Source organism: Pongo abelii, chromosome 17, assembly GCF_028885655.2.
Source record: "Pongo abelii isolate AG06213 chromosome 17, NHGRI_mPonAbe1-v2.0_pri, whole genome shotgun sequence".
NCBI classification, from domain to species: Eukaryota; Metazoa; Chordata; class Mammalia; order Primates; family Hominidae; genus Pongo; species Pongo abelii.
Window position 1 is genome coordinate 22,168,488 of NC_072002.2, and position 27,435 is coordinate 22,195,922.

Here is a 27,435-nt window from a genome sequence, read left to right on the forward strand (position 1 = left end):
CAGGAGTCTGAGGCAGGAGAATCGCTTGAACCTGGGAGGCAGAGGTTGCAGTGAGCTGAGATCGCGCCACTGCATTCCAGCCTGGGCAACAGACAGACTCTGTCTCAAAAAATTAAAAAAAAATAAAAAATAAATAGAATCATGTTGTTTTTAACATTCCATAGAAATATGTTTTAAGCTCCCTAAGGGCCTATAAAATGTCTTCATCTTTTTATCTCTTAACAGTATATAAGTTTATAGAGTACATGTTCAGTAAATATTTGTTTAATCACATATAGAATTAATTTGTTGACTTTTCTCACCTCTGTAGTTCAGTTTATGGTAGGAAGAGTCAGTCTTTAGTAAACAGATTCATTCTTACTAAACTCTTTTTTATTTATTTTTATTTTTTTTTATTTTGAGACACAGTCTTGCTCTGTCGCCCAGGCTGGAGTGCAGTGGCACGATCTCGGCTCACTGCAAGCTCTGCCTTCCGGGTTCACGCCATTCTCCTGCCTCAGCCTCCTAAGTAGCTGGGACTACATGCACCCGCCACCACGCCCAACTAATTTTTTGTATTTTTAGTAGATACAGGGTTTCACCGTGTTAGCCAGGATGGTCTCAATCTCCTGACCTCATGATCCGCCCACCTCAGCCTCCCAAAGTACTGGGATTACAGGCGTGAGCCACCACGCCCGGCCTAAACTCTTTAAAGTTAAGTAAAATATCTCAAAATATAAGAATTATACCTGTCCTCCATATTAGGACTATTTCATATAGTATTTTGTAGTAGATATTAGAGAAGTACAGGATTTGGAGACTTCGTGAACATCGTTTTGAATGTTTTTTGATTGTTTCTCTAAAAAGTAAAATCTGATTACCTATAGTTCCTTTTATCTGATTTTTATTTCTATGCATCCCTATAATTATTATTATTAAAATATTATGATAGCTTTTAAAAATCTTTTCTTGGTATACATTAAAATAATCAACATTTTTATTTAGTTGGTTTTGAAAATATTAATGTATTTCACTTTTTCTTTTTCTCTTGATTGCTCATAGGATCTTGGCCTCACTACTGTTTGGGAAGACCAGCTCTCCTACCTTTTATCACCAGCTTTGGCTTCTTATGAATTTGAGCGTACAACAAGTATATCAGCAGGCAATGAAGAATTTCAAGATGCCATAAGAAGGGCTGTACCTGATGGTCACACATTTAAAGGGTTTCCAATACATTTTGTGTATAGAAATGCAAGACGTGCATTTGCCACATGTCTTCGGTAAGGTGTAATTTATGGAATCATTTTTTCAGTTTAGGAATCTTAAGAGATCAGTCCGGCAGGGGTTTTTTTATTTCCTTTTTTTTTTTTTTTTTTTTTAACTCAAGGTCTGGCTCTGCTGCCCATGCTGGAGTACAGTGGCACAGTTGTGGCTCACTGCAGCCGTGACCTCCTGGGCCCAAGTGATCCTCCCACCTCACCCTCCCAGGTGACTGGGACCACCCTCCCAGGCGACTGGGGCCACAGGCATGTGCCACCATACCTGGCTATTTTTTTTATCTTTATTTTGTAGAGATGGGGGTCTTCCTATGTTGCCCAGGCTGGTCTTGAACTCCTGGGCTCAAGCAGTCTTCCCACCTCAGCCTCCCAAAGTGCTGGGATTACAGGTGTGAGCCGTTGCACCCAGCCTAATCTGGTAGTTATTTAGAAATGACATCCGAGTCATATGGGAGCTTTTACAATGACTGACCCTCCTTGCCACAGATTTTGATTCATTTGGTCTGAAATGTAGCCCTAGATAATCTGGGATTATTTGCCCAGTGATTTTGGTGCAGTGTCAGGTATCTCTGATTTTGTTTGGACTATAAGGAAATAGTCTATAATTTGAATAGCTTGACCAAAATTACAGTGTCTTTGATAGCAGAGACAGAATTTGAAAAAATTATTTTATTTATTTATTTTTGAGATGGAGTCTCAGTCTGTCACCCAGGCTGGAGTGCAGTGGCACACTCTGCTCACTGCAACCTCTGCCTCCCGGATTCAAGCGATTCTTCTGCCTCAGCCTCCCAAGTAGCTGGGATTACAGACGCCCGCCACCACAGCCAGCTAATTTTTGTAATTTTTAGTAGAGATGGGGTTTCACTATGTTGGCCAAGCTGGTCTTGAACTCCTGACCTCAGGTGATCCACCTGTCTTGGCTTCCCAAAGTGCTGGGATTACAGGCATGAGCCACCACGCCTAGCCTGAAAAAATTATTTTAAATACTGATTTACTTGCAAATAAGGAATTAAAGTGTATGGTCACTTCTTAATTGAATAATTTTTTTTTCTTAAATAGATCTCCTTTCTGTGAAGAAATAATCTGTTGCCGTGGAGACCAAGTGCGACTGGCAGTTCGTGTCCGAGTGTTTACTTACCCTGAATCTGCATGTGCTGTTTGGATCATGTTTGCTTGTAAATATCGCTCGGTATTATAGGGCCAATATTTATATAAGAATTATACCTGTGTTTAATTGGAATTTTACACATTGTACATTACTTAGCTATTTAGAGGTTTGTTATTTTAAAATCACAATCTGGCTTGAATGGCATATTTCAATTTTGTATATACTTGACTGGTAATGTTTAAAAAAATCATGCGTTCCTTTAAAAATTAAGGCTGAAAAACTTGTATAAATCTCCCTGGAATTTAGTATAAATTAAGTGTATATTCTATTTTAATAAATGCTACTTTGTTTACAGTTATCAGTAGTTTAAATATTAATATAAAATGCATTCAGTTTTCTTTACACAAACAGGTAATCAAAGAGATGTTTGTCTTAGGGTTTGAGCCCTAGAAAAATCAATATGATCATTACTTTTCACAGGTTAATGGAATTATTTTATACAGATTAGGAGAAATTAACCTCATGACAGATTTATTTATTGCATTGGTGAAAATAAATGTTGATGAATTATCACTTTTATGGTTTATTCGTGGCCCTTGGGATGTTTGAGACTGTCCAGAAATTTATGGTTGGACCTTGAAGCAAGAGTAGGAAAAAACTAATACCAGAAAAGCATAAATATTAATAACCTCATATGAAAGTACATGAATCATTTAGAAATATTTATCACTGTGATTTGTTGTAAAAATGAATTGGCTATTTTAGAAAAAATTTATTATACCTCTTTGTTATGATACTGATAAATTGTGATCTTGCGGTCGATCACTGATTTTCTGTGGTCAGATGATTCATTACTAGCCTCTTCATGGATTCTATCTTCTGAAACCCTTTTTTCTTTCTTTTCATCGTGATAATAAAATCAGCATATATGTGACTACTCTAAATGAGGGACTGATTGTGTGAGACCACTGAAAACAAGCATATGTGAGTGATTCCATACTGATTTTTGTTTTAAAATTGAGCACGTTTTAAAAGTTTTTTAAGGCCCGGCGCAGTGGTTTACACCTGTAATCCCAGCACTTTGGGAGGCCGAGGTGGGTGGATCACTTGAGGTCAGGAGTTCATGACCAGCCTGGGCAACATGGTGAAACCCTGTCTCTACTAAAAATACAAAAATTAGGCCGGGTGCGGTGGCTCACACCTGTAATCCCAGCTACTCAGGAGGCTGAGGCAGGAGAATCGCTTGAACCTAGGAGGCAGAGGTTGCAGTGAGGTGAGATCGCGCCACTGCACTCCAGCATGGGAGGCAGAGCGAGACTGCATCTCAAAAAAAAAAAAAAAGGGCCGGGCATGGTGGCTCACACCTGTAATCCCAGCACTTTGGGAGGCTGATGTGGGTGAATCACGAGGTCAGGGGTTCAAGACCAGCCTGGCCAACATAGTGAAACCCCGTCTCTACTAAAAATACAAAAATTAGCTGGGCATGGTGGCATGTGCTTGTAGTCCAGCTACTCAGGAGACTGAGGCAGGAGAATCGCTTGAACCTGGGAGGTGGAGGTTGTGATGAGCCAAGATCATGCCACTGTACTCCAGCGTGGGCAACAGAGCAATACTCTATCTCAAAAAAAAAGTTGTTTAAAAGTTAATTTTAAGTAGCTAGGCATGGTGTCACATACCCATAATCCAAGCTACTAGGGAGTCTGAGGTGGAAGGATCGCTTGAGTCCACAGAGGTTGTGGTGAGCTAAGATCGCATCACTGTATTCCAGCCTGGGTGACAGAGCAAGACTCTGTCTCAAAAAAAAGAAAAAAAGTGTGAAACTTGATTCCTCAATTTATTTTAAAATTTTATATATTTAAAAAAAGTGTGAAGTGAACAAAAGTAAACATTAAAAAGAGTAGCAATTCAACTTTTTGCAAGAAGCTGCATAATACATGATATGAGGGGTTTGATTGCCCATTTAGCACTTCTGTGCATAGTTCTTTTCATTTTTTTTAAGTTTTTTATTTTTTCAAAGAATCTTTGTTCACTCTGATGTGTGTAATTCTTAATTTAGTTGCTTTATCCATTGGTCTTAAGAAAGGAACTCTATACCAGTTGGCTATCCAAGTTATTAATTCTTTTAATCACTTTAATTCACCCCTACAAATAAAATGATTTTGTTTTTCGAAAATTAAAATCTAAAAGTGTCTTAAAATTTACTTTTTGGGCCGGGTGTGATGGCTCATACCTATAATCCCAGCACTTTTGGAGGCTAAGGCCAGAGGATGGCCCAGGAGCTCAAGACCAGCCTGGGAGCATAGACAGACCCCCACCAGTTCTCTAAAAAAATAAATCTACTTTGTTTTATTTTTATATATAATAAATATTTATTCAATTTGTTTAAAAAGTCTGAAATATTATGATCCCTCTTCTACAATTTTCATCAAAAATGGTAATCAGATGTTTCTTGTGAGACTAACATGACTGTAGAAAATTAGCAAAATAATAAAGCTTTTTTTTAAAGCATAGTGGTTCACACCTATAATTCCAGTACTCTGGGAGGCTGAGGCAGGAGAATCTCTTGGGTTCAGGAGTTTGCGACCAGCCTGGGCAACATAGCAAGACCCCATCTCTAAAAAAAATTTAAAAAATTAGCAGGGCGTGATCGTGCACACCTGTGGTCCCAGCTACTTGGGAGGCTGAGGTGGGTGAATCACTTGAGCCCAAAAGAGTGTGCCACTGCACTCCAGCCTGGGTGACAGAGCAAGACGCTATCTCAAAGAAAAAAAAAACTTTTTAAAAAAGTTAAAAAAAACCACTCGCCAAAATTACAAAAAAAGCTATCAACAGAAAATTGCTTGTAATTTTCAACTTTTGAGAGAAACTATGAGGTATGTACTAAGAGACAGACTCTATTAAGATCAAGGCTGTATTAACATTGAGGCTGAGCTTCCCACCTTATTGTACCAGAGTACCGTGTATTTCAAATGCGCTTTTGGTGTAAACTCTGTAATAAATATGCTTTTTATGCACCAATAGAGTCTGGCATTAATATTTTTCTCTAAAGACTTATAAGGTAATTTCAGTGCATTTACCACTGGAAGTCTGCTATTCTTTTTTCTTTTTTTTTTGAGACAGAGTCTCACTCTGTTGCCCAGGCTGGAGTGCAGCGGCACGATCTTGGCTCACTGCAACCTCCACCTCGCAGGTTCAAGCAGTTCTCCTACCTCAGCCTCCCAAGTAGCTGGGACTACAGGCACACGCTGCCACGCCCAGCTAATTTTTTTTGTATTTTATTAAAGAGGGGTTTCACCTTGTTGCCCAGGCTGGTCGCGAACTCCTGAGCTCAGGCAATCCACCTGCCTTGGCCTCCCCAAGTGCTGGGATTACAGGCATGGACCATCGCACCTGACCTATTCTTCTTACTAATAATTTTTCTTTTTCTCTTTCTTTTTTTTTTTTTTTTGAGACAGTTTGGCTCTTGTTGCCCAGGCTGGAGTGCAATGGTGCAATCTCGGCTCACCGCAACCTCCGCCTCCTGGGTTCAAGTGATTCTCCTGACTCAGCCTCCCAAGTAGCTGGGATTACAGGCATGTGCCACCACACTTGGCTATTTTTTTTTTCTTTTTTCTTTTTTTTTTAGTAGAGACAGGTTTCTGCATGTTGGTCAGGAGGGTCTCAAAATCCCGACCTCAGGTGATCCACCCGCCTTGGCCTCCCAAAGTGCTGGGATTACAGGTGTGAGCCACCATGCCTCGCCAATTTTTCTTTTTAAGAATTAAATTTACCTTGTATATTTAGCTGTCATAAAAGTTGTTTTTCTATTAAAAATGTAAAGTTAAAAAAACATAATGTCTCTAAGGTGTTGTTCTTGACAATATGTATGCCAACAGTCCCCTCTATATTATATATATGTGTTTTTATATATGTCTATTTAGTTAATAGAAAAATATCAGAAACCCAGAAACTTCATTTTTCATTAGTCAAGCATGAACCTATTGAATAAAAATTTGAGCCCAGCCAGGTCAACATAGTGAGACTGCATCTCTATGAAAAATAAAAAAATTGGGGCCAGGTGCGGTGGCTCATGCCTGTAATCCCAGCACTTTGGGAGGCCAAGGCGGGCGGATCACTTGAGGTCAGGAGTTCGAGACCAGCCTGACCAACATAGAGAAACCCTGTCTCTACTAAAAATACAAAATTAGCTGGGCGTGGTGGCGCATGCCTGTAATCCCAGCTATTCGGGAGGCTGAGACAGGAGAATCGCTTGAACCTGGGAGGTGGAGGTTGCAATGAGCTGAGATCACACCACTGCACTCCAGCCTGGGAAACAGTGAAACTCTGTCTCAAAAAAAAAAAAAAAAAGCGCAGGGGGCGGTGGCTCAAGCCTGTAATTGGGAGGCTGAGGCGGGCAGATCACCTGGATCAGGAGTTCAAGACCAGCCTAGCCAACATGATGAAACCCTGTCTCTACTAAAAATACAAAAATTAGCCGAGCATAGTAGCCCACACCTGTAATCCCAGCTACTTGGGAGGCTGAGGCAGGGGAATCGCTTAAACCCGGGAGGCAGAGGCTGCAGTGAGCCGAGATTGCTCTCTACTACACTCCAGCCTGGGCGACAGAGCGAGACTCTGTCTCAAAAAAAAAAAAAAAAAAAAAAAAAAAGAATAAAAAATAAAGTGTATCTTGCTAGGTAGACAACATATAGTTGAATCTTTTTTTAATCCAGTCTGAACAGTTTCAGCTTTTTGATTGGATTAAGTACATTCACTTTTTTTTTTTTTTTTTTTTTTTTAGATGGAATCTTACTCTGTCTCCCAGGCTGGAGTGCAATGGTGCAATCTTAGCTTCCTGCAACCTCTACCTCCTGGGTTCAAGTGATTCTCCTGCCTTAGCCTCCATAGCTGGGACCACAGGTGCACACCACTACGCCCAGCTAATTTTTGTAATTTTTGTATTTTTGGGTATGGACAGGGTTTTGTCTTGTTGGCAGGCTGGTCTCAAACTCCTGATCTCAAGTGATCCACCCACCTCGGGTTCCCAAAGTGCTGAGATTATTGGCATCTGCGACGGCACCCAGCCCCCATTCACTTTTTTTGGCCAGTGGCAGTGGGGGGAGTTGGGGGAGGGTTGGAGTCTCACTCTGTTGCCCAGTCTGGAGTGCAGTGGTGCAATCTCAGATCAACGCAACCTCCACCTCCCAGGTTCAAGTGATTCTCCTGCCTCAGGCTCCCAAATAGCTGGGATTACAGGCCTGCACCAACATGTCTGGCTAATTTTTGTATTTTTAGTAGGGACAGGGTCTCACCATGTTGGCCAGGCTGGTTTCAAACTCCTGACCTCAGGTGATACGCCTGCCTCGGCCTCCCAAAGTGCTGGGATTACAGGCATGAGCCACTGCACCCAGCCCCATTCACATTTAATGTTATTATTGATATGGCTGGATTTGTGTTTGCCATTTTACTTTTGCCTTGTGTTTTTTTTCCCCCTTTGTTTCTCCCTTACTGCTTTCTTGTTCTATTAAAAAAAAAAAAAAAAAAAAAAAAAAAGATCAGAAAGCACCTGCAGGTCTATTGCTTTCTTCTGTGTTAAGTGAATATTATATTTTCTTTTCTTTTTTTTTTTTTTTTTTTGAGAAAGAGTCTTGCTCTGTCACCCAGGCTGGAGTGCAGTGGCACGATCTCGGCTCACTGCAACCTCTGCCTCCCAGATTCAAGCAATTCTCCTGCCTCAGCCTCCCTAGTAGCTGGGACTACAGGCGCGTGCCACCATGCCCGGCTAATTTTTGTATTTTTACTAGAGACGGGGGTTTCACCATGTTGGCCAGGCTGGTCTTGAATTCCTGACCTTGTGATCCACATGCCTTGGCCTCCCAAAGTGCTTGGCCTCCCAAAGAGCCACCCAGCCTGGCCGAATACTATATTTTCTTAATTTCAAGAGACAGTGTCTCACTCTGTCTTTGGGGATAGAGTGCAGTGGTGTGATCATAGCTCACTGCAGCCTTGAACACCTGGGCTCAACGGATCCTCTGGCCTCAGCCTCCAGAGTAGCTGGGACTACAGGCATGTACCACCACACTCAGCTAACTTTTAAAATTTTTTTGTAGAGACGAGGTCTCACTCAAATACAAGTCTTAAACTCATGGCTTCAAGCGATCCTCCTGACAGCCTCCCAAAGTGTTGGGACTACTGGTGTGAGCCGCCATGCCCAGCCCAAAATAATATTTTCTAATTTAACATTTTAATTTATTTAATGATTTTTATCACTATTTTTTGTCTTTTTTTAATCACTAATTTTTGAGGGGTTTTTTAGTGTTTGCTTTAGGGTTTCCATATACATCTTATTTTTGTTTGGTTGTTGTTGTTTTCCATATACATCTTATCAGAATCAGATTGAGATTTATATTAGCTTAATTTCAGTAATATATGGAATTTTTAATTTTAAACTCGTTATGAATAAGATTTACTTTGTCAATATATTAATAAAACTGATGTTTGGATTAAAGATGTTAAATTGGAATCTTCAGTTTTGATAAACCTGATTGGAAGAATCAAATAGCTTGTTTATGATAAGTAGAGGTTGTTCTAAATTTGGTAGAATAAATCAATTCAAAAGTTTTTTTTTTTTTTTTTTTTTTTTAGGCCGGGTGTGGTGACTCAAGCCTGTAATTCCACCCCTTTAGGAGGCCAAGGCAGGTGGATCAATTGAGCGAGGAGTTCGAGACCAGTTTGGGCAATGTGGCAAAACCCTGTCTCTACCAAAAATACAAAAACAAAAACAAAAAACAACAACAATAACCAGGCATGGTGCGTGCACCTGTAGTCCCATCTATTTGGGAGGCTGAGGTGGGAAGATCAATTGAGGTGGGATGTTACGAGGCTTCAATGAGCCATGATTGCACACTGCATTCCAGCCTGGGCAACAGAGGGAGAACCTACCTCACAAAAAAAAAAAAAAAAAAAAGAATACCATAAAATTTTGTTAACCCTGAAAACACCCATGGCATTATGACAATATCACAGTTGAAGAATGACCATTACTTAGCAAATTTTGCAAGATAATAATTTTTTATTTTGAGCTGGGGGTCTCACTCTGTCACCCAGGCTAGAGTGCAGCGGTGTGATCACAGCTCACTTTAACCTAGAACTCCTGGGCTCAAGTGATCCTCTTGCCTCAGCCTCTTATGTAGCTAGGACTATAGGTGTATGCCACCATGACTGGCTAATTTTAAACTTTTTTCTTTTTCTTTTTTTTTTTTTTTTTTTTGTAGAGATGAGTTCTTGCTATGTTGCTCAGTCTGGTCTTGAACTTCTGGCATCAAGCATTCCTCCTGTCTCAGTCTCCCAAGATGCTGGGATCACAAGTATGAGCCACTGTGCCCAGCCACAAAGGAACAATTTTGATACCATTAAAATAATAGTGTTGGGCCGGGCACGGTGGCTCACGCCTGTAATCTCAGCACTTTGGGAGGCCAGGGTGGGCAGGTCACAGGGTCAGGCGTTCAAGACCAGCCTGGCCAACATGGTGAAACCCCGTCTCTACTAAAAATACAAAAAATAGCTGGGCGTGGTGGCGTGATCTGTAATCGTAGCTACTCGGGAGGCTGAGGCAGGAGAACTGCATGAACCCGGGAGGCGGAGGTTGCAGTAAGCAGAGATTGTGCCAATGCACTCCAGTCTGGGTGACAAGAGCAAGACTCTGTCTCAAAAAAATTTAAAAAAAATTATTAAGAAGTTTGTTTAAAACACTCTCTTATAAATTTAGGTTAAGCTCTGGGATGTCATGTTTTTATGAATTTCAATGTCGATAATTTTTCTTCCAACATCTTTTAAGAAGGATTAGATTGCTAGGTCGAGAGTAGGAGGGAGGGTTACACTTCTGGTTCCTGAGAGGCATGAACAGGTATGGCACATAAGGGAAAGACACAGTGTTCCATCAGTGGCTCTTTATACAAAAGATGAGGAGGACAGGAATTCAGGTTAACAGAACAGTTCAGGGGAAATCCTAAGGGAAAAGCACAAGTAACATATAAGGCATGAACTCGACTCACTGCAACCTCTACCTCCTGGGCTCAAGCAATCCTCCCACAGCCTCCCGAGTAGCTGGGACCACAGGCACGTACCACCACGCCTATACCCTTATCTATACAGTTCTACAAAAATTACTAAGGCAAAACTTAAGGACTAACTTTTTAGCACATCTAGAATGTGCTGAATTCATTAAATATCTAGTTGAATTAAAGGGAAGTCATATTTTATGTTGGTTACATGCTCACCTTGGAAGAGAAATGAGGCTCTCATAGGGTCAAAGTAGAATACATAAAGAGCCAAGAGCAGCTCTAGACCTCTACCTGTACATTAGGGAAAAAAACACCTTTTTTGAGCAACAGGAAAGGGCCATCTTTTCTCAATAAAGATTAGAATAGATCGGGTGCAGTGGCTCACGCCAGCACTTTGGGAGGCTGAGGTGGGTGGATCACTTGAGATCACGAGTTCGAGACCAGCCTGGCCAAAATGGTGAAACCCTGTCTCTACTAAAAATACAAAAGTTAGCTGGGCATGGTGACAGGTGCCTGTAATCCTAGCTACTCAGGAGGCTGAGGCAGGAGAATCACTTGAACCTGGGAGGCAGAGGTTGCACTGAAATGAGATTGTACCACTGCACTCCAGCCTGAGCGACAGAGCAAGACCCCGTCTTTAAAAAAAAAAAAAAAAAAAAAAAAAGGATCAGGACAAATTAGCCAGGCACAGTGGTTCAAACCTGTAATCCCAGCACTTTGGGAGGCCAAGGCGGGAGGATCCCTTGAGCCCGGGAATTTGAGACCAGCTTGGGCAGCAGACTGAGACCCCTTCTCTACAAAAATTTTTTTTTGAGACGGAGTCTCGCTCTGTCACCCAGGCTGAAGTGCAATGGCGTGATCTTGGCTCACTGCGATCTCTGCCTCCCGGGTTCAAGCAATTCTCCTGCCTCAGCCTCCTGAGTAGCTGGGACTACAGGCACATGCTACCATGCGCGGCTAATTTTTGTATTTTAATTTTGTATTTTTAGTAGAGGTTTCACCATGTTAGCCAGGATGGTCTCGATCTCCTGGCCTCGTGATCCACCCTCCTTAGCCTCCCAAAGTGCTGGGATTATAGGCGTGAGCCACCACGCCTGGCCTACAGAAAGTTTTAAAAAATTAGCGGGGTGTGGTGGCGCATCCCTGTAGTCCCGGCCTACTCAGAAGGCTGAAGTGGGAGGACTCTCTTTTTTCTTTTGAGATGGAGTTTCGCTCTGGTTGCCCAGACTGGAGTGCAATGGCACAATCTCGGCTCAACGCAACCTCCGCCCCTTCGGGTTCAAGCAATTCTCTTGCCTCAGCCTCCTGAGTAGCTGGGATTACAGGCATGTGCCACCATGCCTAGCTAATTTTGTATTTTTAGTAGAGACAGGGTTTCTCCATGTTGGTCAGGCTGGTCTTGAATTCCCGACCTCAGGTGATCTGCCCGCCTCAGCCTCCCAAAGTGCTGGGATTACAGGCATAAGCCACTGTGCCCGGCTGGGAGGATTCTTTTGAGCACAGGAGTTAGAGGTTGCAGTGAGCTATGATCGCACCACTGCACTCCATCCAGCCTGGGCAACAGAATGAGACTCTGTCTCTCTACACACACACACAATCAGGAAAAATTAAATAATAGAGGCTTGAAAAAACGTTTTTGCATTGTCTCATCAGCAAAGTGTGATTCAGTCTGAAAATTTTTCTTTAATTTACACAACACAAAACTCTGGTTAAAATTTTATTGATAATTCTCCATTTTTAAGCACTTATTGTCAAACATCAAACTTTGCTACAAAATAAAGATATTTTTGTGCCTGGTTGTGGTGGCTCACATCTGTAATCCCAGCACCTTGGGAGGAAGAGGTGGGTGGATTACTTGAGCTCAGGAGTTCCAGACCAGCCTGGGCAACATGGTGAAACCCCGTCTCTGCAAAAAAGTACAACAGTTAGCCAGGTGTGGTCGTGTGCGCCTGTGGTCCCAACTACTTGGAAGGCTGAGGTGGGAGGATTGCTTGAACCCAGGAGGTGGAGGTTGCAGTGAGCTGAGATCATGCCACTGGACTCAAGCCTTGGCCTCAAGAGCCTGTCTCAAAGAATATATATTTTTGGGCCTTACTTTGTTTTTAATTTCCCACTGGAATTAAAGAGTAAGCTACTGCTTGTCCTAACGTTTGAAATCTGATCAGAATTATGTAATATGACTATAAAAGAGTATTTGAAAAGTTTGTGTTATAGGAAATGTATTTGAATTATCTCAGGCCAACTAGCAGTAATTTGGGGTAAGTCACTTAACATTTGCAGGCTCCAATTTCCATAAGCATAAAATAGTGGCTTGGCCTAAAATTCATATTTATGAGGTCTTTTCCAAGTCAAATCTTCTTAACTAGTTGAAGCTAATAGTTACACTTATATTCAGATCAGAATGTCATACATCTATAATGGTTTAAAAATAATTATCTTAAAGGAGAATCACATTAAGTAGGTGAAACATGATTATTGCTTAGCCTAATATTTTCCACGGTCTCTCATGAACCCATTGATACACTATTGTTCATACATTTTATCTCAATCCTCTACTTTTCCTCAAAAAAATTGTTTTTCTTTTTTTTGAGACAAGGTCTCACTCTATCGCCCAGGCTGGAGTGCAGTGGCATGATCTTGGCTCACTGCAGCCTCTGCCTCCTGGGCTCAAGCGATTCTTGTGCCTCAGCCTTCCGAGCAGCTGGGATTATAGGTGTGCACCACCACGCCTGGTTACTTTTTTGTATTTTTTGTAGAGATGGATTTTTGTCACATTGCTCAGGCTGGTCTCAAACTTGTGAGCTCAAATGATGCTCCTGCCTCAGCCTCCCAAAGTGCTGGGATTACAGGTGTGAGCCCCCACGGCCAGGCTCAGGACTTTATTCTCGCTCTGTGTGAGTGTACATGGACATTGTAATGTAGGAAAAAGAGCTGAGCTGGTCAGGAGGCCTGAATTCCAGTACCAACTGTTTCTTTACTGCTTCTGTATTTTGTCCTATGACTGTATTTTCTCTTCTGTAAGATGGGAATAATAATATCTGACCCTTCAAGTTGTATAACTGAAGAGCACATTTTGAAAGTATAAATATCATTACAGATGTATAAGGTATTACAATTGTGGGCAATGAAAATTTAGGTTACAACATTAAAAAATATGCCGTTGTTTTTTTTTTTTTCCTTTCTGGTGCACTTTTCTAGGTGAATGTGCCTCTTAGGAGCACTTGTCCAGAAGTGTCTGGGAAAAGCTTGGGCTGCGCAGTGATGGTGCTCCCTGAATGACTCAGAGCAGCGCAGCCAGTACCTCCAGAGTATGAAGCATGAAGTACATTTATTCTACAAGAATAAGAAGTAAATATAAAAAAAGTCAAGGATTCAATTTTTAATAAAGTAACAAAATCAACAAAAACAAAATCATATTCAGAGTAACACGGACTTCACAGCACTTTGAAAAAGACATTTAAATGTTGATTTGAGTTGTTCAGACATTTTAAATATGAAGTCATAGAGTAAAAATACAATCAATGACTGAAATTGGGAACAAAATATCCTGAACATAAAGGCATTTGAATCTTTGGATTTTTTTTTTTTCTTTGAGATGGAGTCTCACTCTGTCACCCAGGCTGGAGTGCAGTGGTACAATCTTGGCTCACAGCAATCTCCGCTTCCTGGGTTCAAGCGATTCTCCTGCCTCAGCCTCCCGAGTAGCTGGGATTACAGGCATGCATCACCATGCCTGGCTAATTTTCTTTGCATTTTTAGTAGAGACGAGGTTTCACCATGTTGGCCAGGCTGGTCTCGAACTCATGGCCTCAAGTGATCTGCCTGCGTTGGCTTCCCAAAGTGTTGGGATTACAGGCATGAGCCACTGCACCTGGCCCCGAATCTTTGAATCTGAATTGAAAATGAGAAAATGGGACAGTGCTGTTATTCCATAGGGCTGCTTGAACTCCACTGAGAAAATATCAATGCCTGGTCGCCTTTTGAGTGGTCAGCAGTCACTTTCAGAGTGTTGTGATGATGGATGACGGTAAGGCTTATCAATTTTTTTTCTTCTTTTTTGAGATGAAGCTTCACTCTTGTCACCCAGGCTGGGGTGCAATGGCGTGATCTAGGCTCACTGCACTCTCCGCCTCCCAGGTTCAAGTGATTCTCCTGCCTCAGCCTCCCGAGTAGCTGGGATTACAGGTGCCTGCCACCATGCCCAGCTAATTTTTGTATTTTTAGTAGAGACGGGTTTTTGCCATGTTGGCCAGGCTGGTCTGGAACTCCTGACCTCAGGTGATCCGCCTGCCTCAGCCTCCCAAAGTGCTGGGATTACAGGTGTGAGCCACCATGCCCGGCCAGCTTATTAAAACTTTAAGGAGTACTGAAAATCATTTAGAAGTTAGTAAGTTATAGTCTTTATACAAAAAAGAGTCAAGTGTTCATGTTGTATAACTAGACTTAGAAGACAGCTAGGATTTTAAAGATTTTCCTTTATTTTGTGTAGAGAAGAAACATCACACAATATTCTACTTGTCATCTTTCCTCAACTTAATTACATATATGCTCACACAGACAAAATATTTAAGTATATCATACCATGAATTGTTACTTGGCAATAAAAAAAAAAAGCCCTTCTGTTGGATATAACCGTCCTGTGATACAGTGCAGTAATGTCTCCCTCTCAAAATGTGTATATATTAAAAAAATCATCACTCAAGGAAAATCCTAGTGTTGTAAATTTGTTTTTAAGAATGCATCTTTTGGCTGGGCACAGTGGCTCACACCTGTAATCCCAGTGCTTTTGGAGGCTGAGGCGGGTGGACCACTGAAGTCAGGAGTTTGAGACCAGCCTGGCCAACATGGTAAACCCCTGTCTTTACTAAAAATACAAAAATTAGCCAGGCATGGTAGTGTGTGCCTGTAATCCCAGCTACTTGGGAGGCGAGGCACAAGAATCGTCTCAACCCAGGAGGCGGAGGTTGCAGTGAGCTGAAACCGCGGCACTGACCCTAGCCTGGGTGACAGGGTAAGACTCTGTCTCAATAAAAAAAAAAAAAAAAAAAAAAAAAAATGCATCTTTTTCCATTGATTAGAGGGATGACTAAAGAAATAAGAATGCATCTTTTAAAAGATAAAGTTTGGATTTCCTTTACTTTACTCACTTCCTCCTTCCCTGTATTGTTGTCTTCAAGATTTATTTACTGCCCTATGCCAGGGTTAGCAGGTTAATGGCTCATAGATTCCTCAGTTTATTAACCCATTTATCTTGTTTACTGGTGGGTAAGGCAAAGATAAAAATGTTTTTGGCTGTAGTTGTCCAAGTGCAATGGGCAGCAGTATCCCATAAGGCCAGGAGGTGGTAGTGTTGTCCATAAAAGTAGACCTTCATTTTTTTCCTGGATTGTTCAAAATATTTTAAACCAGTCTGTATTTTCAAAATCCACACAGGATAAACTTTTGAAATAGCAAAATTTGGGAATGTTTGTCCTTTTTTAATCAAGAGGACAGAGATATATTTATATGTATATAGTGTCACACATAAGGAATTACATGTTTGCCTCTCTGGGCTTTGGCACACATAGATACTGCATTGTTACAAACGAGATTATGAACCTATAATTAAGTGATGCTACTTTAAGGGGTTGTTTTGTATCTCTGGTACTGAAATTATAATAAGTTGCCTGGGGAGCTTTCTTCTCCTCTTTCAATTTATTATTTATTTATTTTTTTGAGACAGACTCTAGCTCTGTCCCCCAGGCTGGAGTGCAGTGGTGTGATCTTGGCTCACTGCAACCTCCACCTCCCAGGTTCAAGCGATTCTCCTGCCTCAGCCTCCCGGGTAGCTGGGATTTCAAGCGTGCATCACCACACTCTGCTAATTTTCTTTGTATTTTTAGTAGAGACAGGGTTTCGCCATGTTGGCCAGGCTGGTCTCGAACTCCTGACCTCAGTGATCTGCCCGCCTCAGCCTCCCAAAGTGCTGGGATTACAGGTGTAAGCCATTGCGCACGGCCCTCTTTCAATTTCTTAATCTTCCTTTTCGTCCTGTTGCTTTTCTCCCTCCTCCCCATCCCAGCTGTATGTAAGATGGTATCTTATTTTAATAGACGGTTGTAATTTAAATAGACTGTTGTAGTTTCTACCGCAAGATGCAATTGTTGAGAGCGTGATTTCTTTTACATAAAACTGCCATAAAAGGTTTACTGGAACTTAATATACATTGCCTATTTGGTTGATGCTTTCAACACTCCGTAGGGCTTTCACACAGGACTAGCCTCAGTGGAATTTTATCAATTAAATTAATCTACCAATGGGTGATTAAGAATTATGTTTTATTGCATATTTAATAGGTTGGGGGGGGCGGAATTCTTTCTTTCTACGGCTAATTGCCCTCAGTTCAATTTTACCACTGTGATATTCATTCCACATGCTCTGATGAGTGTGGTACTCGAGACATTACCTTAGTGAGGGAAGGGACGAATGTTACAAATGAATCCGGAAGGACGCTGAAACTAACACCTGCAAATTATGTACGACATGTTTATATTCCAGGCGCTGGTTTAGCTTTTGGGAGAAGTCAGTGAGGAAAACTCGTAAAGATCCCCGTTTTTACGGTGCTTACCCTGAAGTTGGGAGTGGAGAGGGAGGTATTCAACCAGCAAGAAATCGGAAAACGCGCAGAGCAGCCGCGGGGTCAGGGGAAACTGCTGGAGGCTTTCAGGGCCCAGGGCCCGGCGGGGAGGCTTCAGCGGGCCTGCATTTTCTTAGGCATCCGCTCCAGGCGGGTGGGTTCAAGTTCTCAACCAGACCTTCGGCGATCCAGCGCCTAAGGAACGTCAATGCGGGTGACTTCTCCCGCTGTGCAGGGCGGTGACCCGGGTTGGCGCGCCCAGTTCTCCGCCAGAGTCGGCCGGGGGCTTCCCTGATAAATGCGACCCCCTCTTGCCCCTGCGCCCCCCGACCGCGCGCCCGGCCCCGCGTGTCCCCCGCGCCCCACCACCCTGCACGCCCTACCCGGCCGCGCGTCCCCTCCGGACCGTGCGTCGCCGCCCTCACCATCGCGCCCCCAGCTGTGTGTCCCTTGCGACCGGGCCCCCCGACCGCGCGTCACCGCCTGCGACTCTGCGAGCCCTGCGGGTCGCGGCCAGCTAGAGACCGTGCGGCCATCTCGCCTCGAGGCGAGGCCCTCCTGCCTAGTCCTCACCTCCACAGCGTGCATCCCCCGGCCCGTGTGGTCCCCTGAGGGGCGGGCGCTGGGCGGCGCTGGACTGCGCGAGGCGAGGCGAGGCGGGGCGGGGCGCCGGACGCCATCGCGTCGCTACCGGCCGGCGGCTGTCTGACCAGGACTGCAGCCGTGTCCTCGCCGCCGTCCTCGCCGCCCTCCTCTCGCCCACGCCTTCCGGGCACTCGCCTGGTCCCGGCGGCGGCGCGCGCGGCCGCGTTGGGCGGCGGCGGTTCCGGGGATGGTGAGGCGGCGGCGCGCGGAGACGATGCTCCGGGGCTGAGGAGACGCCGGCACACGGCGCGACTGCCAAGCGCAGCGCCCACCCGCGGGATGGCTCAGGCGGCCGGCCCGGCGGGCGGCGGGGAGCCGCGGACTGAGGCAGTGGGCGGCGAGGGGCCGCGGGAGCCCGGGGCAGCCGGCGGCGCGGCCGGGGGCTCCCAGGACGCGCTGAGCCTGGAGGAGATCCTGCGGCTCTACAACCAGCCCATCAACGAGGAGCAGGCGTGGGCCGTGTGCTACCAGTGCTGCGCTTCCCTGCGCGCCGCCGCCCGCCGCCGCCAGCCCCGCCACCGTGTGCGCTCGGCCGCGCAGATCCGCGTCTGGAGGGACGGCGCCGTCACCCTGGCTCCCGCGGCCGACGACGCGGGAGAGCCGCCCCCAGTTGCGGGTGAGGCCGCCGGGCCCCTTTCCCTCGTAGCCCTTGGAACACCCGCGGCTGGGCCGCTTTACCCTCAGCGTCCCCGGCCCTTCCGCCCCCGCCGCCCCTGCCGCCCCCCCATTTGCCACGGGAAACCCCCGGGAGGATCCGGCGGGGACCCGCAGGGGAGGACGGCGTCAGGCCGTGGCTGGCCAGGGCCCCTCGCAGGTCAGAGCCTTGTGGCGGGCGGCGGCGCAAATCCGCTGTGCGGAGGGCGTTGGGGCGGCCCTGGGTGGGCCTGGGCCTGCGGGCCGCGGGGCGCTAGTCATTGTGCTGCCCGCGCGACAGCTGCCCGCGGCGCGTTTGGGAGCGGTGGGCTGGGCCCTGCTCCGGGCCAGCGGCCTGTGCGCCTCACGCCGTGGCTGCTGACGCACGGCTGGGTTCGCGGGGTGGGGAGGGCATCGCAGGCTTCACGCGAGGGCTCCGCGCGGATCCTCAGTGCCGCTGTCGGGAACACCGCACTCCTCCCGGGAAACTAGCAGTATTCCACATTAGACAGCCTTTCCTCGGTTCGGAAATGTAAAGATGATTCTGAACCGTGAGAATTCTGCTCCTTGGGGAGAAATGGAAAAATAGACTAAATAATGATTTTTGGCTCCTGGACGTTAGAAAATACTGATTGCATTCCTGTATGTGAAAATTTGTGATGAAAAACAGGCTTGTAAAGTAAAAAGTTGACAGGATGTCCGGATACAAAGAGAAAATAGGCCTTAGTTACGTCATTGTCTAATGTAAAATTTTCAGGATTATGACCTAAACAGTAATTTATAGCCAGGGTTTACTTAGATGCTCATTGACGAGGAGGAGGAGGTTGAGAAAAGGTTTCTCCCATCAGTTTTTATCTAATTCATTCTTTTGAGAGGCAAGTCTATTAAAAACATAGAAAAACAATCTACCCTCACTTTTAGAAAGTTGATGGAAATGTCAAAATGCTTAAGGTGAAAGATGTAATTTCGAATTAGTAAAATGACATTTAATGAAAACCCTTGTCTAACTTGATTAAAACAATATTCAAGGTTATAGTTATTCTTTCAGTTCCGCCAGAACATGTTTTTATCTTTTATTTTTTAGTGTCAGGTAAACACATTTCTATTTACATGCTTTTATCTTTTATTTTTTAGCGTCAGGTAAACAAGTTTTTATTTAAAGCCATCTTTTTAATTGTTCTTTTGAAACTATTTCAAATAGTATTTTTGTTTATTTGATGGGCTTATTGCTTTTAAACTTGGACTTAATCTTAGTGGGAAATACTTGCAATTGTAATTTATGGTGTATTAATTGGTACAAAAAGATACATTTATAAAATACAGCAATGTCTGCCAGGTGCGGTGACTCAAGCCTGTAATCCCAGCACTTTGGGACGCCGAGGCAGGTGGATCACCTGAGGTCAGGAGTTCGAGACCAGCCTGGCCAACATGTTGAAACCCCGCCTCTACTAAAAATACAAAAATTAGCCGGGCGTGGTGGTGTGCCCCTGGAATACCAGCTACTCGGGAGGCTGAAGTGGGAGAATTGCTTGAACCTGGGAGGTGGAGGCTGCAGTGAGCTGAGATCGCGCCACTGCACCCCAGCCTGGGTGACAGAGCGAGACCCCGTCTCAAAAAAAAAAAAAAAAAAAAAATACAGCAATATCGTGCCTTGGGATTTAGCTATTTCCAGAGGAAAAATGGTTGTGTGCAGCCTGCTTTTAGAAGCAGCGTTGGTAGTGGTGATTTCCGGAGAGAACAAGCCCCCAGTTTACATTGTCTTGTCACTTAAATTTAATCCCAAAACAGTGTAGTTTTGTTGTCAAAGATTGATAGATTCTAGTGGATGGGTTTTTTCTTTTTTTTTTTGGTCTGAACCTTATGTTGAAATGGATTATTTTTTACATCACTAGTGTGAGTGATAACATGTTGATCTCAGTATGATAAACTGCCTTTATGGAGAAAATAGTGAGTGGAGTTGTTCTCCACAATTCGCAATAGGTTTATAATTCTCTTTCTCAGTTCTGCTCATGACCTGCTCTACCAGTTATGAAGAAGGCCTAATCAAAGTTGTTGATAGAGACTTGAGCATTTTCTGTTGACTGAAATTATTTAAGAAGTTCATACTAGAATATTAGTTTATTTCCTCGTTGGATTTAAGAATAGTTGCGTGGCTCAGGAAGATACACAGTCTTCTGAAGATTTTATCTTGATTCTTAAACTTGATGAATAATTTGGTGGTGTGCACACTTAAAAATTCTTTTCTTTCTTTCTCTCTCTCTCTTTCTTTCTCTTTCTCTCTCTCTCTTTCTTTCTTTCTCTTTCTCTCTCTCTCTTTCTCTTTTCTTTTTTTTTTTTGACAGGGTCTTGCTGTATTGCCCAGGCTGCTGAAGGCTGGAGTGCAGTGGTGTAGTCATAGCTCATTGCAGCCTGGAACTCCTGGGCTTAAGTGATCCAACTGCCTTGGCCTGCCAAAGTGCTGGGGTTACAGGTGTAACCCACCTTGCCCAGTCTCTTTTTTCTTTTTCTTTTCTTTTCTTTTTTTTTTTTTTTGAAATGGAGTCTCCCTCTGTTGCTAGGCTGGAGTGCTGTGGCACAGTCTCGGCTCACTGCAACCTGTGCCTCCTGGGTTCAAGTGATTCTCTTGCCTCAGCCTCCTGAGTAGGTGGGACTACAGGCACGTGCCACCATGCCCAGCTAATTTTTGTATTTTTGGTAGAAATGGGGTTTCACCACGTTGGCCAGGATGGTCTTGATCTCTTGACCTCATGATCTGCCTGCCTCAGCCTCCCAAAGTGCTGGGATTGCAGGCATGAGCCACCGTGCCCGACTTCTCTTTCCTGTTTGTAACGAACGTTTGTATTCATGAGACTTCCATTGTCGGGAAGAGTTGGGGAAAATAAGTAAAAATAATTTTTTTTTTTTTGAGACGGAGTCTCACTCTGTCGCCCAGGCTGGAATGTGGTGGTGTGATCTCAGCTCACTGCAAGCTTGCAAGCTCCGCCTCCCAGGTGCATGCCATTCTCCTGCCTCAGCCTCCTGAGTAGCTGGGACTAAAGATGCCTGCTACCATGCCCTGCTAATTTTTTTGTATTTTTAGTAGAGATGGGGTTTCACCATGTTAGCCAGGATGGTGTCGATCTCCTGACCTCATGATCGGACCGTCTTGGCCTCCCAAAGTGCTAGTATTACAGGCGTGAGCCACCATGCCCAGCCAAATTTTTTTTTTTTTTTTGAGGTGGAGTCTTACTTTGTTGCCCAGGCTGGAGTACAGTGGTGCAGTCTCGGCTGACTGCAACCTCCGCCTCCAGGGTTCAAGCAATTCTCTTACCTCAGCCTCCCAAGTAGCTGGGATTACAGGTGTGTACCACCATGCCCGGCTAATTTTTGTACTTTTAGTAGAGATGGGTTTTCACCATGTTAGCTGGGCTGGTCTCAAACTCCTGACCTCAGGTGATCCACCCGTCTCAGCCTCCCACGATGCTGGGATTACAGAAGTGAGCCACCGTGCCCGGCCACACTTTCTTTTTCATTGTATTTATCGTGATTATATGTAGTTAGCAATCTGCAACATTTATGTTTTCACATCCATTGATTTCTGTTTTTTTCTTTTTTATTTTTTTGAGACGGAGTTTTGCTCTTGTTGCCCAGGCTGGAGTGCAATGGCGCAATCTCGGCTCACCGCCACTTCCGCCTCCCGGGTTCAAGAGATTCTCCTGCCTCAGCCTCCCGAGTAGCTGGGATTCCAGACATGCACTACCATGCCTGGCTAATTTTGTGTTTTTAGTGGAGACGGGGTTTCCCCATGTTGCCCAGGCTGGTCACGAACTCCTGACCTCAGTGATCCACCAGCCTTGGCCTCCCAAAGTGCTGGGGTTACAGGCGTAAGCCACTGTGCCTGGCCTGACATATTTTCTAAATGGACGTTTAGGGAAGTTAAGTGATTAGTAACTCTTTGAATCAAATCTGGGTCTTTTAGTGTCTAGGCTTTGTAGTGTTGTGGAATGAAACATTTGGTTTGAATTTGTTTTGTCGTTCTTCCCCTTAGGTAAGTGACAGTGAGTAAGTTCCCCAATCCCCCTGAGTCTAGCCTTCTGTGTAAAATTAGAATATATTGTTGTTTTCACAGGGTTGGGGCATAAGTGAGGATAATATATGTCAAGTGGCAAGACTTGCTGTATAGCAGGTACTCAGTAGGTTTTAGTTTCCTTCTTCCTCTAATCCTGTGGTCCTTTCTCACCGCTATACTGTCTCTAGTCCATCTGTTTTATGTTTTTACCAAGAATTGGGGTAAATGTCAAGGTCAGAATTTCTTAACTTTGGCACTGTTGGCATTTTTGGCTGAGTAATTCTTTGTTGTGGTGGCTGTCCTGTGCAGCATCCGTGATCTGACCTCTAACACTGGATGCCAGTAAGCCCCTCCCCTGCAATTGTGACATTAAAAAAGTCTCTATCCATTGCCAAATGGTCCCTAGGGTGCAAAATCGTCCCAGTTGAGAACCACTGCTCTAGCAGGTGGTGCCCAGGATTGTGTTCAGGGTGGAGAAATGGATTCTGGCTGTAATCCTGAAGTGAGTGAATCCTTCTACAGGCCATTGTCACTCTGTTGTTGAGCTGAATGGGTCGTACTGGTTCTTGCCAGTACCAGCAGTATCACTCCATTTAGTCCTTTTAGAAGAAATAGTACTTCATAGGCTTTACTGGCTTTTTAGGGGACTGAATGTAGTAGTAATTGATTTTAATTCTTGTTTCCTGTTAACAGTATTGATACATCTGAGAATGGTTAGATCCAGTTTGAATGAAATAAATAGAAATATGCTATAAGAAAAATAGAAAAATGTTGAAAGGTGTCAGAGGCTGGAGACCAATGAAGGAAAAAAATGAAGAATTAGTGAGTTTATTTAGCATTCAGGTAAAACTTAGAGCCAAATTGCTAGCATGGCCATAAAAGCAGTGTGATATAGGACCCAAGGAGATAAATTCAAGAAAAGGAAAGACTAGCTCTTTAGAGGATCTCTTGAAAGTAAAAAGATTAAATTATGTATAACGTCTTAAAATGAGCAGTATGGTTAAGAAGTATTTCTGTGATGACAGGAGGATAGATTGCTTAGAATCAAGAGAGTTTATGATTCTTGTTTGGTGGCTTATTTAACATTTTATTTTCTCCAGTGTTTATGCAGTTGTAGTAATAATAAGACTTTGTTGTTTGGGAAAGTTTATTAGGTACAAGTTGATGAAGTTTTAACTTTCACACCCTTAATTAAGGGGTTGAAGACATCCAGGCTCTTCGTATACTCATAAGTATACCTGACTGGCAATTAGAGCACATTTGGTATACAGGGTCTTTAGAAAGTAGTAACTGATGCAATTTAGGTTATAGTCTAGATCTTCACATGGTTAAAAAGCATTTGCTTTTCTGGGATGCCACAAAGAATTATTAATAGCAGTAGTTTTAGAGATTAGAATCATGTGTGGTCTCATAGTCTTTCAGGACTTAAATACCGATCTGACAACAATCATTTATTTTAACTTTTGGTTTAAAAATTTTTGATGTACCTTTAGTTTAGATGTATAAAGAATCGTTTAAAAATTATGGCCATATATTGATTTAAAATAATCTTAAGGTTGGTAGAAGGTTTTCCTGAAAGGAACAATGAATGCCTCTGTGCATACTAATAAAGGGATCCCTTGAGAATGGTTTCTTGGTATAGGGAACATTCAGGCTTTGTTTGGGTTTTGAAAAGAGGATAGGATCAGTCAAGCTTCTCAGCAAGGTTCATGCTAATTTGGAGGGGAAGATGGTCTTGGCATAAAATCCTATTTGATTTTAAAGAGAGAATATTTGTGGAAAAGGTTGAAATAGTGAAAAAATATGTTTTTTTGTTTTTGTTTTTTTGAGACGGAGTCTCACTCTGTTGCCCAGGCTGGAGGCAGTGGCGTGACCTCGGCTCACTGCAGCCTCCATTTCCTGGGTTCAAGCGATTCTCCTGCCTCAGCCTCCTGAGTAGCTGGGACTACAGGCGCCCACCACCACGCCCGGCTAATTTTTGTATTTTTAGTAGACACGGGGTTTCACCATGTTGGCCAGAATGGTCTACATCTCCTGACCTTGTGATCCGCCCACCTCAGCCTCCCAAAGTGCTGGGATTACAGGAGTGAGCCACCGCATCCAGTGATAAAATGTTTAAAAACATTTTTTTTGGTCCGCTCTTTCTGTATTTCTTGTGTTCCCATCCTGATCATTAAAGGAAAGGAATATATGAAGTATATGTGTAGGTTTCCAGAGTAGGTAGTGGGGGTGAATGGTAGATATAGAGATTGGTGAAATGCCTTATCAGTTACAGTAATAGATAAAAATTGTTCTCTTTGAATAATAAGTTCAAATATGTCAGGTTAATTCAATCTAACAAATATGCTTTGAGTTCCTACTACGTGCAATTAGTGTTCTAGTTTTACATGGGTGATGTAAGGGTAAATAGTTCTAGTCATTAAAGAAGAGAAAATAAAACAGAAACACAGTGGTAATTTTACCATGAATCTAATGCAGCTTAAACTTCAAGTCCCTTCATTTACACAGGCCCCTTCAAAGTGCGCGGGAGGAGCCTTAACAGTAAGTTTAGATGTTCATTTGCAAAATTAAGATTTTAGCTGTAATTGGATAAGATTGCTATCACTTTTTTTTTTTTTTTTTTTTTTTTGAGACAGGTTCTCGCTTTGTCACCCAGGCTAGAGCGCAGTGGCTTGATTGGCTCACTGCAGCTTTGACCTCCCAGATTCAAGCAATCCTCCCACCTCAGCCTCCCGAGTAGCTGGGACTACAGGCATGTGTCACCATGCCTGGGTAATTTTTTTTTTTTTTTTTTTTGAGACGGAGTCTTGCTCTGTCACCAGGCTGGAGTGTAGTGGCGTGATCTCAGCTTAGTGCAACCTCTGCCTCCCGGTTTCAAGCGATTCTCCTGCCTCAGCCTCCCGAGTAGCTGAAACTACAGGCACGTGCCATGACGCCCAGCTAATTTTTTGTATTTTTAGTAGGGACTGGGTTTCACCATATTAGCTGGGATGGTCTCAAACTCCTGACCTCATGATCCGCCCGCCTCGGCCTCCTTAAGTGTTGGGATTATAGGTGTGAGGCACCACCACCACCTGGCCCATGCCTGGGTAATTTTTATATTGTTTTTTAGAGACAGGGATTTTGCCATGTTGCCTAGTTTTGTTTGGAACTTCTGGGCTCAAGTGATTTGCCCACCTTGGCCTACCAAAGTGCTGGAATTGCAGGCATGAGCCACCATGCCTGGCCTGCTGTCACTTTTATTTATTTGTTTATTTATTTTTTTGAGACAGAGTCTTAGTCTGTTGCCCAGGCTGGAGTGCAGTGGCACGAGCTCAGGTCACTGCAACCTTCGCTTCCCAGGTTCAAGCAATTCTCGCACCTCAGCCTCCCGAATAGCTGGGATTACATGCACATGCTGCTGCGCCTGGCTAATTTTTGTATTTTTAGTAGAGACAGGGTTTTTCCATATTGGTCATGCTGGTCTCAAACTCTTGACCTCAAGTATCTGCCTGCCTTGGTCTCCCAAAGTGCTGGGATTACAGGCGTGAGCCACGAAGCCTGACCTGCTGTCACTTTTGGTTCCAGTTTACCGTACAATGTATTTCTACTTGTGTTGGGTTGTAAGAGAGGGGTCACAGGAGTTTTGGGGAGAAATTTTGGAATAATGTATTTGTGGTTTTGTATCTGTGTTTCTACTTTTGCAGAGGGAAACAATAGAAAGAATTTAGTCATCTACAGATATTAGTCCTCAAGTAAGTTAGGACTCTTAGGAAACCATTGGCCTCACTCAGAGTTTTGACTAAACTTTAGAAGAAAAAAATCATTGAGCTATCAAGGACTATATGTTGATAAGAGATGATGAGTTGCACTTTGCTTGTTATATATGGAAGGTCAGATTCACTCTCCTGTGTCATTGGTCCTATAAAATAACAGCAGTTCTCATCTTACTTTCATAACAGTGTCATTAGAGCTGTATGTATTTCCCTTTTACTTCTTGTTGGCTAAGTAGAAAAAAGGAAAATACCTTCTTTCAGATATTTGTTTAAAACTATGAAGGAAATACTGTGTTACCAAATGTAGTGGGAATTTTTAGTCAATATTTTTTTTTTGAGAGACAGGGTCTTTCTCTGTTGCTCAGGCTGGAGTGCAGTGGTATGATCATAGCTCACTGCAGTCCCCAGCTCCTGGGTTCAAGCAGTCTTCCTACCTCAGCCTCCCAAGTAGCTGGGACCACAGGTGTGTGCTGCCACTTCTGGCTAATTTTTTATTTTTATTTTTTAGTGGAGAAAAATGTTGCCCAGACTGCTCTTGAACTCCTGACCTCAAATGATCCACCTGCCTCAGTCTCACAAAGTGCTGAAATTGTAGGTGTGAGCCACTGTACCTGACCAAACTTTTTATTTTGGGATAATTTTAGATTTACAGAAAAGTTGAAAAGAGAATGCAGCTAATTCTTATTTGCCCCTCACCCAGTTCCCTTAATGTTAACATCTTATATTCTTGTGGTATATTTGTCAAAACTAAAAAAACAACGTTGATGCATTGCTATTAACTGAACTCCAGACTTCATTTGGGTTTCCCCAGTTTTTCTATTAATGTCCTTTTTCTTTTTCTTTTTTTTTTTTTGAGACGGAGTTTCGGTCTTGTTGTCCAGGCTGGAGTGCAATGACGTGATCTTGGCTGACCATAACCTCTACCTCCTGGGTTCAAGGGATTCTCCTGCTTCAGCCTCCTGAGTAGCTGGGATTTACAGGCACCCGCCACCACACCTGGGTAATTTTGTATTTTTAGTAGAGACGGAGTTTCTCCATGTTGGTCAGGCTGGTCTCAAACTCCTGACCTCAGGTAATCCGTCCACCTCGGCCTCCCAAAGTGCTGGGATTACAGGCGTGAGCCACCGTGCCGGGCCTTAGTGTCCTTTTTCTATTGCAGAAATCCCATCCGAGATACCATATTGCATTTAGTCATCATGTCTCCTTAGTTTCTTCTGGTCTGTGACAGTTTATCTTGATCTTTACAGTCTTGGTGAGTACTGGTCAGCTGTTTTGTAAAATGTCCCTCCATTTGGACTTGCCTGATATTTTTATGGCTAGACTGGGTTATAG

The 27,435-nt window shown here is 43.6% G+C and overlaps 2 protein-coding genes across 14 annotated transcripts in view; both read left to right on the forward strand.

Moving 5' to 3' along the window:
- The window catches only part of CEP76 (centrosomal protein 76), a 42,524-nt gene extending 27,062 nt beyond the window's left edge, over positions 1–15,462 (forward strand). Inside the window, exons 11-14 of one of the 6 annotated variants that reach the window (XR_010137493.1) lie at positions 1,042–1,259; positions 2,316–2,431; positions 3,288–3,348; positions 13,605–15,462. Coding sequence is in view for 5 of the 6 variants with exons in the window: in NM_001131765.1 (NP_001125237.1) it covers positions 1,042–1,259; positions 2,316–2,454 (357 nt within the window). In the remaining variant the exon portion in view is untranslated. 6 annotated transcript variants of the gene reach the window in all.
- A 2,230-nt stretch (positions 15,463–17,692) lies between these two features.
- The window catches only part of SPIRE1 (spire type actin nucleation factor 1), a 209,655-nt gene continuing 199,912 nt past the window's right edge, over positions 17,693–27,435 (forward strand). For 2 of the 8 annotated variants that reach the window (XM_063716827.1, XM_002828012.6), the window contains exon 1: positions 17,693–18,283. In XM_063716827.1, coding sequence (XP_063572897.1) covers positions 17,947–18,283 — 337 coding nt within the window. In that variant the 5' untranslated portion in view covers positions 17,693–17,946. The other 6 variants (XM_063716830.1, XM_054538160.2, XM_063716828.1 and 3 more) reach the window with 4 other exon arrangements.